Source organism: Symphalangus syndactylus, chromosome 11 (genome assembly GCF_028878055.3).
Source record: "Symphalangus syndactylus isolate Jambi chromosome 11, NHGRI_mSymSyn1-v2.1_pri, whole genome shotgun sequence".
Lineage (NCBI taxonomy): Eukaryota > Metazoa > Chordata > Mammalia > Primates > Hylobatidae > Symphalangus > Symphalangus syndactylus.
In genome coordinates, this window is record NC_072433.2 from 55,898,090 (window position 1) to 55,911,664 (window position 13,575).

The following is a 13,575-nucleotide window of genomic DNA, read 5'->3' on the forward strand; positions in this document are numbered from 1 at the left end:
CTGGGGCCTGACACTGCAGGCGTAGACCTGTCACAGGTGTCCCTGCCGATCAGGGCCCTCCGAGAGCAAAACAGGAGGAGAGGGGGAGGCCCACCATGGAGACATGAATACAGTGACTATTCCTGCTTGTCACTTGGGGAGATTTAACTAGACGTCTTGGAGAGGGGGTAGGGAGAGAGAGGAAGACACAAAACAGTGGCAGACAGACAGCAAGAGACAAAAATGAGAGAGAGAGATGGAAAGAAAGAAGTCCCAGGGAGGGGTAGTCCGCCCAGTGTCTCCCATGAGCGCAAACCACAGAAGGAAATTAAGACAGGCTTCCCCGGGGTACTGCACACTCCCCATTGATCTCAGAGAACCCCTTGCCTTTCGTTTTCTTGTAGAGATGGGGTTTCCCTATGTTGCCCAAGCTGGTCTTGAACCCCTGGCCTCAAGTGATCCTTCTGCCTCGGCCTCCCAAAATGCTGGGATTACAGGAGTGAACCATCGCACCTGGCCCCCCATGCCTTTCTTTCTTTTTTTTGAGAAGGAGTCTTGCTCTCTTGCCCAGGCAGGAGTGCAGCAGTGTGATCTTGGCTCACTGCAACCTCTGCCTCCTGGGTTCAAGAGATTCCCCTGCCTCAGCCTCCCAAGTAGCTGGGACTACAAGCGCCCACCACCACGCTCAGCTAATTTGTGTATTTTTTGGTAGAGTCGGGGTTTCACCATGTTGCCCAGGGTGTTCTCAAACTCTTGGCCTCAAATGATCTGCCCACCTTGGCCTCCCAAAGTGCTGGGATTACAGGCATCAGCCACTGCTCCTGGCCACCCCCCATGCCTTTCATCATGCAAGCATCTTGCCTCAAACAGTGTGCGTCTAGTATTTAGGGATCTTTATCTTTCCACATGGGCCCCCAAAGTTGAGCCAACCCCTTCCTCTGGTGCCCAATCAAAGAGAGACCAATCTGTTGCCAGGCTGGAAGAAAGCCGGGCTTGAACTTCCAAGAGAACAGGTGTGTGCACCTATGTGACACCTCCCTGGGGGATTCCCAGGCCTGTCAGAGACACTTTTAGAGCCCACCTCCATGTTCTGATGGGAGCCACCACCCCATTCCTCACCCAACTCCACATCTCTCCCGCTTCATCTGTCTGCATTCTCCTCCTGCGACCATTGCCACATCCGATGCCACAAGTACAATGTTCACTTCGCATTTTCTCTAAATCACTCACTGTTTTCACAACGTAAATTCATTCAGAAAGGAACCTTCAGATCACCACCGGAAATGAAAAGCCAGTATCACTTGCAATAAATACAAAAGAACTGTCAAAAAGAAATTACCATTGTAAAAACGTTCGTGAGGAGCCGGGAGCGACAGCTTATGCCTGTAATCCCAGCACTTTGAGAGACTGAGGTGGGATCACTTGAGCCAAGGAATTTGAGACCATCCTGGGCAACACAGGGAGACCCTGTCCCTACAAAAAACAAAAATATTAGCTGGGCATGGTGACGAGCACCTCTGGTCCCAGCTACTCAAGAGGCTGAGGTGGGAGGCTCGCTTGAGCCCAGGATTTGAAGGCTGCAATGAGCTATGATCGTACCACTACACTCTAGACTGGGTGACAGAGCAAGACCCTTCCTGAAAAATAAAATAGAAACAAAAACATTCATGAAGAATCTAAAACAGTGGATTCAATGGGGGATTATTTTGTCCCCCACTGTCCCTGCCCTCCCCACCACAAGGATATTTGGCCAATGTTTGGAAACCTTTTCTGGTTTTTATGACTGGGGTATGTGGGGATGCGGGGGTGCATATTCCTGGCATCCAGTAGATCAAGGCCAGGGATGCTGCTAAGCATCCGCTAACACCCAAGACAGCCCTGACATCAAAGCCTTCTCTGTCCCCAAATGTCAGTAGTGCTGAGGTTTAGAAATCCTGCTCTAAAATGAGCTTAAGCACCCCAGAGGGGTGAGTCCCACACTCTGGGAAGCTGTGACCTAGTTAATTCCTCCTTCTCCTTCAGGCTCTGCTGAAACATCCTGCCTCAGGGAAGCCTTCCCTGACCCCCAGAACAGAGCACCCAGTTGTAGGCTCCGGCTCCAGGGGCCCCTGTACCTCCCGAGCCCTGACTCATGACCCTTGAGGGTGATTTCTTGCTAGTATCTGCCTTTTCCACTGGAGCAGAAGCTCGCAGTGGGTAGGGGCCATGTCTGTTCCGTTGGTCTCTTTTTTTTTTTTTTTGAGACTGAGTCTCGTTCTGTCACCCAGGCTGGAGTACAGTGGCACAATCTTGGCTCATTGCAACCTCTCTTTCCTGAGTTCAAGCAATTCTCCTGCCTCAGGTTCCTCAGGTTCCCGAGTAGTTGGGATTACAGGCACTGGCTACCACACCCGGCTAATATTTGTATTTTTAGTAGAGATGGGGTTTCACCATGTTGTCCAGGTTGGTCTCAAACTCCTGACCTCAGGTGATCCATGCACCTCTGCCTCCCAAAGTGCTGGGATTACAGGCTTGTAACACTGCGTCCGGCCCCGTTGGTCTTTTTTCTGCAGCCCTTAGCGCCGTGTCAGGCTTGTAGCAGATACTCAATAGCTACATGTGGAATGAATGAATGAAGGTTGGGCCAAAAAGAGATGTGGACTCTACTCCTGGACTCACCATAGCTTGCCAAGCCCTTAACCTCTCCTCAGCCCACTTTCATTCTCACCTGTGAAATGCACACCTAATGGGCCTGTTGTGGGGATCAAAGGAGAATGGGCATGAAAGTCCTCAGCAGGGGACAAGCCAGGGTATCCACCAGGGGGAGGATCCCTTGCAGAATAGGGGTCATTCTCTCATTCATCAATTCCACCATCACGATCGAGCACCCTGGATGCCTGTTGTCCCAGGGTAATTTTATTTTATTTTTTTAAGGGTCGAGGTCTTGCTCTGTCACCCAGGCTGGAGTGCAGTGGTACGATCATAGCTCATTGCAGCCTTGAATTCCTGGGCTCAAGCATGTGAATTTCTGGAGTAGAAATGTAGACGGTAGAGATGAGATGGGCAGGATTGTGACTTAGGAGTGTGTACTTCCAAGGGTGACTTCCCCTGTCTCCTGGATCTCATTCCCACCCAATCATAAGCCCGATAACTTTCTCCTTGTCCTCTCTCCATCATCCTCCAGGTGAGAGGCCCACCCTCATCTTGGGGGACTTGTGAGGGTACAAGGCCACCAAAATGGAGCTTAATCCACGTGAAGAGGCACGTGGGGTGTCCAGGACACAAGTGGACACAGATGAACACAGGGGGCATCAGGAGATAGAGGTGATACAGGGACACAGGTGACACAGGTGGGCACAGATGGACATCACTCTTTTTGAGCAGCCCTCGAGGATGTGCTGGCTGTGTCCGTGAGCACAAGGCCCAACTCGCAAGGTGTCCACTGTCCACTCAGACTGGGAAAGGACCCTTTGTGAGTGCCAACTTCACCTCCCTGTGGCTCCCGGAGGATGTAATGGAAAGGGCTTGAAGTGGAGGCTGGGGGCCTTTTAGGGAAGCCCTGCTCATATCCACATAGTGCAGCTCATTCCTTCTTGGGGCCAACCATCCCCCTCTCCTCCTCTTCTCCCCCCTGCTCCTCCTTCCGTCCCCCTCCTCCTCCCCCTTTTCCTTCTCCTTTTCCTCTCCCTCCTCCTTCTCTCCACTTTCCCCTCCCCCTCCTCCTCCCCTTTTGCCTTCTATTCACCCTCTCCATTCCCCAACCTTTCCCATCCTCCCCACCTCCCCTTCCCCTCCTCTTCTTCCTCCCCTGCATCCCAGTCCCCTCCAGGCAAGCAACTTTAGCTGATCTCCAGGTGGAAGGGGAAGAGAAACTGTCTCTGCTTGATTGCGTATTCTTCTCAACCTTTTTCTTGGAACACCTGGATGTAGGCTTTTGAAATCTCCAAAGCCAAATTGGGCTCCTGTTCTCTCAGTCTTCTGGGACAGCTGTACCCTGAGGTCATGGATGTTTTCTATCTAGTTACCCAAATGACAGGGGGAACAGGGGATGCTAGTTACCCAAATGACAAGGGGAACCGGGAATGCTGGCAGCCTGGCTACATGTCCATTAATGTCAGAAATCGTCCCACCACCAGTTTGTCCTGGGTTACCCTGGACCCACCAGGTCCTGCGGCCATGGCCTCTGGGCTCACTCTGAACCCCACCTGGGGGATCTGAGCCTATTCATTGCCGCAGGGCTGGATGGGGGCGGCTGAGCTGAACAGGGCTGGTGGAAGTTCAGTAAACCCATTACTTGAAATTGGAAGGTCTCCATGAAGTGCCACCTCCGATTTGGGCCACTTCACTTTAAAAGGCAGAATTCCAACCAGAGTGACGCTAATGACTCCGGTAATCTAAAAGGGGAACTTTGGAGAAAGGGCAGAGAAATTGGAATGATCTATGCAGACAAGACAAGGTTAGGGGGCACCTCGGTAACTGCTGACCCCCCAAAATGCTCCTCTCAAGAAGATGCCAATCGGCTCACCCCCCTCCCCGTGTCCTCAGAGGGCAGAGCAAGAAATTGGCTTAAATTGGAGCTGGAAAGATTTAGGTTATGTGAAAGGAGGAACTTCTTAAACCCTGAAATATGCTACCAAGAGAGGCTTCGGGTTCTCAAGAGAGTGTCTAAAAATAGCTTGTTCTTTAAAAATAGATCTGGGCAAGTTTTAAACATAGCATCAACTCAGCTTCTCAGGGCTGGCCTTATGTGCAGGTGTACCTGGCCACGTGGGGTCCCCCCAGGGCAGAGGGCACAGGGAAAAGCCAGGCTTTGGTCTCTGTCGTGACCAACATCAGGATATTTTAGATACGTTCAGATAAGGGATTTATTTTTTCCTCTGCCCCCAGCCGATTGGTGTCATGAAACACCAGCCTTTAGTTTCTGAAGGTTTTTTTTTTTTTTTTTTTCCGTGGGAGGCTGTTCTGGGGCTGATATTAATTGGGTCAGTCCCAACAGCTTCTCCCAGTTGCTCCCAGTTTCCCCCAGTCCCTTGCCATTCCTGAGCCAGGGTTCTTCAGTGCCTGATGGTTTGCTGGGAAGTGAGCAGTCTCAGCAGTACCCGGTGCCCCGGGGCTCCCTGCCTCCAGCATCTCAGCGCCCTGGCAAGTCTGGCCCATCCTCATCCTCGCCTGCGGGGAGGACTGCAGCTGCTCCACCCAGGCTCCCTGCCTCCTGCTCCTCTCGCCTGTTCTCAGGCCACAGCCATGCTGACTACCCCCACCTAACCACTTTGCTCCGAAAGTTGCAATTCCTGCCCCGGGTCCTCAGGATAAAGTCCATACTGCCTCGGATGGCTTAAAATTTCCCATGGAATGTCCTTGTTTATCCCTGCAGCAGCATCTCTCACCTCCCAAGTGCCCCACCTAAGTGCCTGTGACAGCCACACCAAACCACTTTGCCTGTAGGTTTCTGCTGGTGGGGGTTCCCCTGCCCGCTCCACCTCCTCCTCCTCCCTCTGACCCTTCCACTCTCAGCTCCTATATCGCCTTCTCTGGGAGCCTCTTCTGACCTCCCCACCCCACAGACCCCGGGACTTCCCCTCTTGACTGCCCTGACGCTGAGAGGTGCCCAGCCTGTGTGTCTGCCTCTCCCATCCCAGTGGAAGCACTGGGAGGACAGGCCGCTTGACCCCTGTAGAAAAGCCTGAAGCACAGCAGGTACCTGATATTTGCTCAGTGACCAGCTGAAGGTCAGGGGTTTCCCTTTGCTGCCCTCCTGCCCCATCTCTCTGGTTCCAGCCTCCTCCAGGTCCCCACCAGCCCCTCTGCGTCTCAAGTCCCGGACATGACACGCATGCCCAGCATCTACAAGAATATTTATTTAAACATGAGTGCTCACCGCGTGTTCTCAGTAATAACTTAGCATCTTTAATAATAAACTCTATTATAAATCAATTAATCAGCTACCTCCCTGGTATCTCAATTAAATGGAGCGTGGCATTCATATAAAGCATCCAAACCCTGCCAAAGGGAGCCAGGCCAGAGGCAGGGGAGATCCTGGAATTGGGGTTGTCACTGCTGCTCTATGTCCTCACCCAGGGGTAGCTCCAGGCTGGAGACCACTTGGGAGGGGTCACGTGGGCTCTGGTCCACCCCCACCTCGAGGGAGGCCCAGGAACCTGCCACCCCTCTCCCCAGTGATTGAGCAAAAGATGATTCAGGGCATCTCGGGTTGGCATTCCTGGGTGTCCTCTGGACTCAAGAGGCCCTGACAGGTGTCCCCAGGCCAACTTGTCTCTCCCTACCTGAATCCCACAGCTACCCTGCCTGGGCTCACTTTAAATTCATGAGCACGGATTTCACACGACAAGCAACACTGCCCCGAGAGCCGCATGCACTTCTGCAGCGTGTTTGTGCTTTCCCATTCTCAGAAAAGACTATTTCATACCCTCTGCTCACTGCTTCTCAACCCCCACTTCCCCAGTCGGCCACCTCGCTCTCAGCTGGTGACCTTGTCTCCAGCTTGCTGGAGAGAAGGGGGGTGAATCTGCTCAAGAACTCAGATCCAGCCCGGCACAGGGGCTCCTGCTTGGATCCCGGCACTTTGGGAGACTGAGGCAGAAGGATCTCTTGAGGCCAGGAGTTCAAGACCAGCCTGGACAACATAATGAGACCCTGTCTCTACAAAAATAAAAATGTCAGCCAGGCATGGCAGCACTTACCTATAGTCCCAGCTACTCAGGAGGCTGAGGCAGGAGGATCATTTGAGCCCAGCAGGTCGAGGCTGCAGTGAGCTATCATGGTGCTGCTACACTCCAGCCCAGGCAACAGAGCGAGACCCTGTCTTAAAAAACAAAAAACAAACAAACAAAACTTGGGTCTCACTCAAACGCTGTCTTCCTGCTCCCTTGGGTAATGCATCCCAATTCCCATCAAAAGCCAGCCCCTTTGTTTTCTAGAACCTCCTCGCACCTTCTGGCGGTCTCTGGACCTTGCTTCCACAATTGCCCTCTCACTCCCCTGCTCTGTCTGTCTCTCCCTCTCCACGTGATCATTCTGCATGGGCATGGAAACATTCTCTATCTCCCATTGTTAAAACGCCTTCCTGGACAGGCATGGTGGCTCATGCCTGTAACTCCGGAGCTTTGGGAGGCTGAGTCTGGAGGGTTGCTTGAGGCCAGGAGTTTGAGACCAGCCTGGGCAACATGGCGGGACGCTGTCTGTACAAAAAAAAAAAAAAAAAAACATAGATGATAGATAGATAGATAGATAGATGTATTACATGTATATATTTTTAAATAAATAAATAAAATGCCTTCCTGAGCCCCAGGCCCTCCCCAGCTATCACCCCGTTTTCCCACTTCCCCAGGCAGCATTATGCTTTGAAAGCTTTCTCTTTATCATTTACCCTCCTCCTCTTCTAAACTTCTTGCAGCTGACGACTCTCCACACTGGTTTTCCCTCAGCCTCCCTGGCCACTCTGCCTCAGCTTTCTTTGCTGGTCCCTCCTGCTCTGCTTAAGATCAGATGTTGGCTTCATCCTGGGACCCTTCTCTCTCCTCTTCCTACAGTCTCTCTCCAGGTGACCCTCTTCTAGGCACATTGTGTTATTTATCATTCATATGCAGATGATTCACGCATTTAAGTCTCTGGTTCTGACTACTCCTTGAATCGCAGACCTGGCCCTTCAACTGTTTGCTTGCTATCCCAGCTTAGATATAAAATAGGCATTTCAAGGCCGCCACCGTGGCTCACGCCTGTATTCCCAGCACTTTGGGACCAAGGTGGGCAGATCACCTGAGGTCAGGAGTTCAAGACCAGCCTGATTAACATTGTGAAACCCTGTCTCTACTAAAAATACAAAAATTAGCCGGCGTAGTGGCGGCACCTGTAATCCCAGCTACTTGGGAGGCTGAGGCAGGAGAATTGCTTGAACCCGGGAGGCAGAGGTTGCAGCGACCCGAGATCATGCCACTGCACTCCAGCCTGGGTGACAGAGACTCCCATCTCAAAAAAAAAAAAAAAAAAGGCATTTCAAATGAATATGGCACAAATAGGATTCTACCCACCCAAACTTCTTCCTCCCTTCATCTTCTTCATCTTAGCAAATGGCATCTGCCCAGATGCTGAAACGCAAACTCTCAATGTCATCCTAGATCCTAGGGAGCCCTCACCACCTGTGTGCAGCCCAACAGTGAGTCCTATTGACTCCACCCTCAAAACTTGCCCCGGGCTGGGCACAGTGGCTCATGCCTGTAATCCCAGTGCTTTGGGCTGGAGGATCACTTGAGGCCAGGAGTTTGGGACCAGCCTGGACAACATAGGGAGACTCCATCTCTGAAATAAATAAATAAATACAATAGCCGAGTGTGGTGGCATGCACCTTTAGTCCCAGTTACTCAGAAGGCTGAGGCTGGAGAGGAGTTTGAGGTTAACAGTGAGCTATGATTGCACCACTGCACTACTGCTTGGATGACAGAGTGAGACTCTGTCTCAAAACAAAACAAAAATAAACAAACAAACTAAACATACCTCAGAGCCGCCAGCAACGCCAGCCTAAACAAAAACAGCTTAGCCTGGGCCCTTGCAACAGCCTCTCAGCTGGGCTTACCTCCTCCCCTTACAATCACTGTCTCCACACAGTAATCAGAATGATTTTCTTAGAAGAATCAGTTAGACCCCTGCTTAAGGCGGATAGCCCTTTACTGACTTCTCGTCCTGCATAGGGTGAGAGCCAAACTGCACTGTGGGCTCCAGGGCCTTGCATGGCCCTGCTCCTGCCTGCCTTTCTGACTCCATCTGAAACATCCCTCCCCTTTCTTTTCTCTTTTTTTTTTTTTTTTTTTGAGACAGAGGCTCACTCTGTCACCCAGGCTGGAGAGCAGTGGTATGATCTTGGCTCATTGCAGCTTCTGCAGCTTCTGCCTTCTAGGTTTAAGCGATTCTCCTGCTTCAGCCTCCCGAGTAGCAGGGATTACAGGCATGTGCCACCACACCTGGCTAATTCTTGTATTTTTAGTAGAGATAGGGTTTTGCCATGTTGGTCGGACTGGTTTCGAACCCCTGACCTCAGGTGATCCACCTGCCTCAGCCTCCCAAAGTGCTGGGATTACAGGCATGAGCCACCGCGCCAGGCCCATCCTACCCCTTGCTCACTTTGCCACAGCATTTTCTCCTAGCCTCCAGCCCCAGCCTTTGCCCGGGCTTCTCTCTGTCTGGAATGCTCTTCCCCAGTCTTCTGCGTGGCTGCCCTCAGCTCCTCATTCCAAACCTCTGCTTAAATGTCACTTCCTCTGAGATGCCCTCCCTAACCACCCAGGCTAAAGTGCCCCCCACCTCCAAGGACTCTCCACCACTTGGCCCTATTTTATTTTTTTCATGGAAATGTTTACTGCCTGAAATTTCATGTTAGTTTATATGCTAATTATCTGGCTCTCTCCACTAGAACCCAAGCCCGTTGAGAGCAGGACATCTGCCCATCTATTCCAGTCTACGCCTCCCCAACCCCCTGGAATAGTGTCTGGCATGTGAAAAGGCTTTGCTAAATATTCGTTGGCTGATTGAATGAATACATGTTAAATGAATGAATGGTGACCCTGACATGTGCTGTCCTAGACAAAGTTTTGCAGTCTGGTCCTGTCCTAGCTCATTCCCATATCCCACACTCTTGACCCTTACACCAAACAGCCCAACATCCCCAAGCACCTCTCAATCATTGCTCATTTATTCATTCAATAAACACTTATTGAACGCCTACTGTGTGTCAGATACTGGGCTTGGAGCTGGGGATTCAGGGGCGAGCCAAACAGATCTGGTCTCTGGACTAGCATACAGCCTAGTGGGCCTACATAGTGAGTCTCAGGTGTGCACTCTTCATTCATTCATTCAAGAAACTTCTGTGGAGCTTATTTTGTGCCCAGTGCTGTTCTAAGCACTTTATAAATATAAGCCACTGAATCCTCATGCCAGTCTATGAGGTAGGTACTATTATTATCCCCATATGACAGGTGAGGAAACTGAGGCACAGAAAGTCAACCTACCCAATGTTACAAAGCTGGTAAGTGACTGTATTAGTCAGTTCTCACATTGCTATAAAGAACTACCTGAGACTGGGTAACTTGTAAAGAAAAGAGATTTAATTGGCTCATGGTTCTGTAGGCTGTACAGGAAGCATGGCTTGGGAGGCCTCAGGAAACTTACAATCACAGTGGAGGGCGAAGGGGAAGCAGGCATGTCTTACACGGCTGGAGAAGGAGGAAGAGAGTGAAGGGGGAGGTGCTACACACTTTTAAACAACCAGCTTTCTTGTGAGAACTCACTCGCTATCATGAGAACAGCAAGAGGGAAATCTGTCCCCATGATCCAGTCACGTCCCACGAGGCCCCTCCTCCAACACTGGGGATTACAATTCGGTGAGAGATTTGGGTGGGGACACAGATCCACACCATATCAGTGACAGAGCTGGAAGCTCGGCTCTCTCACTTTCCTGGCGCTGCTTTCCTCTGGGCTCACCTCGTGATGTGCTTGACATTGTCTCTTAGTTCTTAGCCCCCCTGGACTCAACACTCCTGGACTTAACAGAATCCAGCTTCCTCAGTTTGGACTAGCACAGGGCAGGGCTAGGAGTCATGACAGCTCTTCCTGCTCTAAGTTCTGAGGAGCACCACACCCAGCCCAGCTCTGGCCCCCTGGCCAACATCCTCCCATTTCCAGTGTTCTCCAAGGTTTCCTCAGGTCCTGGAGGGACCATACCCACCTGACCACACCGGTTGGGAATTCCATTTATAGTTTCAGGAGTTGGGAAATTCCAGAAACCACAAGGAGAGATTTACAGCTGTGGGTTTCCTGGTGTGAGTCCAAGCCAGGAAGTAATCGCAGCAGCAGGAAAGCCTCATTCATTTAGTCTCCTCTAATTCAGGAGGTGCAGTAACTCACCAAAAAGTCTCTTTTTAATTCAGATGAGTTGGAAATGATTCCTTCTGATGAGGATTTGTAGGACAAATGCTGTGGGTGGACCTTGCTTTACAGAATGAACAAGCTTCTGAAAACATAGGCAAGGTTCAGATTTTTTTTTTTGAGACAGAGTCTCGCTCTGTTGCCCAGGCTGGGGTGCAGTGGCACGATCTCGGCTCACTGCAAGCTCCACCTCCCGGGTTCATGCCATTCTCCTGCCTCAGCCTCCTGAGTAGCTGGGACTACAGCCGCCCGCCACCACGCCAGGGTAATTTTTTTGTATTTTTTTAGTAGAGACAGGGTTTCACCGTGTTAGCCAGGATGGTCTCAATCTCCTGACCTCATGATCCACGTGCCTCGGCCTCCCAAAATGCTGGGATTACAGGCATGAGCCACCGTGCCTGGCTAGGGTCAGATTTTGAAGCAGAATCTTTAAAATGCAATCAGAGAGTTCCACCAAGGTATCTTTGAGTGAACTGTAATTTTTACTTTTTGAATTTCCTTAAAGCATGGTCTTTCATATTTGGGGATAAATAGAATTTAATTTAGGAATCAATGCTTTTCTAAACTAATAGTTCAGAAAATTAATTATTTTGCCAACAGGCTAAGTCCAGCTTCTGGGTGCGAGATTTTGTATTAAAATACTGTTGTGCTCCTACTATCCTGGCATAAGGAGTGGTCCTTCTCATGAATATTCCAGCCCTCAGAAAAGGAACTGGCAGAATACTAAGAAACGGGTCAACACCCTTCTGAATGGGAACAGCTTCCGGGCAGGGTAACAGTCCCAGACAGACTCAGCATCGGTCAGTAATAAAGAGGAGAGACTTGTCCCTTCAGAAAACAGATTGTACTGTAAAGTTACAGTGATTAAAACAGTGTGGCACTGATGCAGGAACACAGAGAAAGATCGGTGGGACAGAATGACAAGTTAGGAAGTGCACCCGTGTATTTATGGGACTTGGAATATGGTATAAAAGTGTCCTTTAAAATCAGTAGGGGAAATACAAAAAGTAGCCGGGTGTGGTGGTGCGTGCTTGTAGTCCCAGCTACTTAGGAGGCTGAGGTGGGAGGATCACCTGAGCCTGGGAGGTGGAGCTTGCAGTGAGCCCAGATGGAGCCACTGCACTCCAGCGTGGGTGACAGAGCGAGACTCTCTCTCTCTCAAAAAAAAAAAGTTTATTAATTTTTTTTAAAAAGGTGTAATCTATGCAACAGACAGGATTAATATTCAGAATATACAAAGAATTCCTACCAATTGATAAGGAAAAAGATTTTTAAAAACAAAAAATTGGCAAAGGATACAGACATTCAAAGAAGAAGAAATAGAAGTGGTTAATAAATGTGAAAAATGCTCAAGCTCACTAGTACTAAGAGAAATATAATAGGCTTTTGGAGTCCCCATTCTCCCATTAGCAGCCAGGCAGTTCTCTCTGCTCTGTCTTAAAAGAGTGGAAGGTCTACAAAACACTGAGAAAATAATGGTCCCCTGACCCCGGCTAAAGCCCACTCTACAGCTGGGTCTTCTTACTAGATGGGGGAAAATGCTTTAAATATAAACAATTTAGCCTCTAATCCTAGCACTTGGGGAGGGTGATGTGGGAGGATTGCTTGATCCCAGGAGTTTGAGACCAGCCTAAGCAACATAGCAAGACACTCATTTCTACAAAAACGAAAATACAGGCCGGGCGCAGTGGCTCAAGCCTGTAATCCTAGCACTTTGGGAGGCCGAGGTGGGCGGATCATGAGGTCAGGAGTTCGAGACCATCCTGGCCAACATAGTGAAACCCTGTCTCTACTAAAAATACAAAAAAAATTAGCAGGGCGTGGTGGCAGGCGCCTGTAGTCCCAGCTGCTCGGGAGGCTGAGGCAGGAGAACGGCATGAACCCGGGAGGCGGAGCTTGCAGTGAGCCGAGATGGTGCCACTGCACTCCAGCCTGGGGGACAGAGCCAGACTCTGTCTCAAAAAAAAAAAAAGAAAATACAAAAAATTGGCCTGGCATAGTGGCATGCACCTGTCGTCCCAGCTACTTAGGAGGCTGAGATGGAAGGATCACTTAAGCCCAGGAGCTATGATCGTGCCACTGCACTTCAGCCTGGCAATAGAGCAATACCCTGTCTTAAAAACAAAAAGAAAGAAAAGAAAAGAGAACTACCGTCTCTGGCCTCCCAAGTTCTGTTCCTGCTGACCTCCCTTACCGAGGGGTCCCTGTTCTCCACAGTGATCACAGGCAGCCAGGCAGCAGAGAGGCTGTGGGTGTGTGGGGACAAAGCCCTTCCTTACTCCTGACTCTTTGCTCTGCTCTGTGCCCTGCAGGCCTTCTGGGAATGGTCGCCCACATGATGTACACGCAGGTGTTCCAGGTCACCGTGAGCCTTGGTCCTGAAGACTGGAGACCCCATTCCTGGGACTACGGGTGGTCCTTCTGGTAAGTGGGCCTTCGGGACAAGAGCAGCTTCAGGCACCAGAGGCCCAAGGTGTGCTGGGACTTCAGCAGCTCAGCCCAGTGGGGTTGTTGGGGGGGAGGAGAAATGGGGGGAGTTCGAGGGGCTGCAGTCCAAAGGCGCTTTAAGACCCCAGGGCAGGGATTGGCCAACTAGGGCCTGTGGGTCAAATCTGGCCCAGCATCTGTTTATATGCAGCCCTCAAGCTAAGGATGGCTTTTGGATTTTTAAATGCTAAGAAA

General features: G+C 50.5%; 1 protein-coding gene across 4 annotated transcripts in view; it reads left to right on the plus strand.

The window, feature by feature from the left end:
* The window catches only part of GSG1L (GSG1 like), a 271,064-nt gene that overhangs the window by 204,128 nt on the left and 53,361 nt on the right, over positions 1-13,575 (plus strand). For all 4 annotated transcript variants that reach the window (XM_063612031.1, XM_055297734.2, XM_063612032.1 and 1 more), the window contains one exon: positions 13,206-13,317. In XM_063612031.1, coding sequence (XP_063468101.1) covers positions 13,206-13,317 — 112 coding nt within the window. The remainder of the gene's footprint in view (positions 1-13,205; positions 13,318-13,575) is intronic.